Source organism: Austrofundulus limnaeus, unplaced genomic scaffold (assembly GCF_001266775.1).
Source record: "Austrofundulus limnaeus strain Quisiro unplaced genomic scaffold, Austrofundulus_limnaeus-1.0 Scaffold228, whole genome shotgun sequence".
Lineage (NCBI taxonomy): Eukaryota > Metazoa > Chordata > Actinopteri > Cyprinodontiformes > Rivulidae > Austrofundulus > Austrofundulus limnaeus.
The window spans coordinates 134,879-137,668 of NW_013952630.1; the positions used below are offsets into that span (position 1 = coordinate 134,879).

At 37.1% G+C, this 2,790-nt stretch overlaps 1 protein-coding gene across 1 annotated transcript in view; it reads right to left on the bottom strand.

Annotated features, from left to right (window-relative positions):
• Positions 1-418: 418 nt before the first annotated feature.
• Positions 419-2,790, bottom strand: part of angpt2b (angiopoietin 2b) — a 44,613-nt gene continuing 42,241 nt past the window's right edge. The window contains exon 9 of the mRNA XM_014019729.1: positions 419-2,627. Within this exon, the coding sequence (XP_013875183.1) occupies positions 2,467-2,627 (161 nt within the window). The 3' untranslated portion in view covers positions 419-2,466. The remainder of the gene's footprint in view (positions 2,628-2,790) is intronic.

The following is a 2,790-nucleotide window of genomic DNA, read 5'->3' on the forward strand; positions in this document are numbered from 1 at the left end:
TTGGTAATTTTAACTTTTATCAAGCAATTTTTTTGTTCTTTGAGCTAGTGATTTTGCATTTAATAGCATTTAGCTAGCACAGTGAAATCCTACAAATGTACAGTTTGTGGACTCAGTCTTTCATGGATCTTGTCATGGAAAATTGCTGGTAGTTTCTGGTAATCACTGTGGTATGGCAGAAACTAGAAATACATTATTGTAAGGGATGTCTGTTTTTTTTTTTCCTGTGCTCTTGCTGTGTGGTGTGTAGCTGCTAACTTTTTTAGCTCTTGTGCTTTTTTTTGGTTCTTACAACATTAAGATGTCACCCCCAACATGATGTAGGCCTTTTCTGGACCACATCCAAAATTCACTTTTTTTTCCACAAATTACAGGTACTAAGAATGTAACCCTTAAAAAGCAGGACTTCACTGTATTCTGTCTTTTAGCCCTACCAACTTAGTTTTATTTCTTTAAAAACATTTCAGTAAAAAGCATTTAGCACTTAACACATACTGCATTTTTATGAAAATTCCATTTCTTTTGTTAAAATATATATTTCAAAACATTTTTCAGAAGGCAACTTATTATTTCCAAATACATCTGACACCAACTGCAATAAACAATACAGGTACAATCAGTAAGAATTGTCTCACAACTGTGCATTACATGTACTGTTTCATCTCTGCAACTGTATTTAATTCGCAGCAGCTGAGCTGAATTGCACATAGAAGATTAGGTCTTTCAGTCTTCCCTTGAGCAAATGAAGCGCAGGGCTTAGCTGACACTGTAGATGTGGCCGACCGACACCCTCATGAGTCATCCTCCACTTAGCAGTGACTGCTGTCCTCCCGCACACACCAGCAGATGCAGGTTACTGTGAGCCGAGGTGCAAACCGTCCTCGTTCTAATGGGCACCACAGGGATCGGTGTTATTGGATGATTCATCAGATCAGCGCCGAAAACTGGTTCTCGCTTGACTTTCTTACAACAGCATGTGTGGCTTGTTGATGTAGTTAACATAAAGAAAAGCACCTGGTGCACTCTGCGTTATACGCACCAACAACTATGAGTTTATAATTTCAGCAAAATCAAAAGTGAATTTACAGTTTTGCCTCCAGATGCAACTACATTCTTTTTTTTTTATTCTACAATGTGAAACACACAAATGGAAATGTGGGATGCATTTTTATAAACAAAACTTTTCACAAATGAAGTTTTTGAAAAAAAATATTTATATGAAAAACGTGGTTATTTTATTTAAAAAAAACTCCTTGGGAGATGAAATAAAAGAACAAAGCTGCTATAGTTAACATTTTTATAGTTGAGCTGTTTAAAGTAATTAAACCATTATAGTTCAACAATGGGATACTTTAGATCTTTTGGATATGTTGCTATGGAATGCCATGGACAGCATGACTCAGTGGTTAGCACTGACACCTCACAGAAAGAAGGTCCTGGATTTGATCATTGGTTTGGACCTGGGGTCTTTCTGTGCAGAGTTTGATTGTTCTCCGGCAGTGTCTGCACAATCACCATTGCATCCGAACTAGGGGGGTGTAACTAAAAAGTTCCACTCTGGGACCTGGTTTCAAAAAGTGCCGGTGTCAGAGACTCCGATCGCTGGTGACGTGTAAATAAGCAACAAAATAGCTACGGTTTCACAGAAAACCAGCTCTGTGTAAACGGGGCCTTACCTTGACCTAAGGCTTTATGCCATTCACAACGAGCTCAATGAACCTTGGCCTCTTTCTAGTCAAAAGGAAATAAATCCTATGAAAAGTCTTTATTGTCCAAAAGGAGTGAATATAGCTGAGTAACTTGTGCCTCAAAACCCACAACAAACATTATTGTTTAGCCTGAAATTACATTTTGGTTAGTGGTTTGTGGGTTTCTTCGATTTGAATTAGCAGGAACCACAGTTATTTGGCAAGACGTATTATACAAACTTGTGTAATTATTAAAGAATTTGCTTTTTTGGAATGTACAATAAGCACATAAAAAAGTAAAACTCAAAATGACAACTCTGCATTCCAAAATGAGACCTTGTCAAACTACAAAATGTTGTAATGTAAACATGGCAAAACAATATGCTTTACACAATACTTAAACAGTACCCACCCCACCCTACTCACATTGTTAGGATTCCTAAACCAACACGGTTACCTCATAAACATCTTTAACGACCTGAAATAAAATATTTGAAGCTTTTGTACAAAAAGTTTGTGTCCTATATATTTTTTTCATCACCAAGAGTCCAATGTGGTGACAAGTTTTGAAGTGCTTTGTGAAGAAACAGTCACTCACAATAATTTGCAGACTCACCCATGCAGTTGTTTTCAATAAAACGGACCAATAAATTCTAAGGCTGTTTTGAATGGAGGACATTTTTTTCCAGCTCATATACAATATATATCTTCCTGTTCATAAAATCAGTCTGCACCGTCTTTCAGTTTGCAGTCTGTCATTAAAGGACAAGCCATGAAATCAGAAGTGAGTGGGGCGCACCATCATAGTTGTCATGGTGGCCATCAGATTGGGACCTTTCCAATAGTACCACTTAATGCCATTGTAGCGGATAACATTTGACGAAGCAGGGTAATATATGCCATTCAGGTTAGATGGACCGCAAGCCTCAAACCACCATCCTGCAGGGAAGAGAGGACAAAAACAAATGTTTTAAATTTGTTTATCAGGAGGTTATACAGTTTACAATACTTAGATTTCTCAAAACGTACATACTGTAACTTCTCCAACTTTTTTTTAACAAGGAATATGACTCACCACACATAGAAATAGAAGATATATATA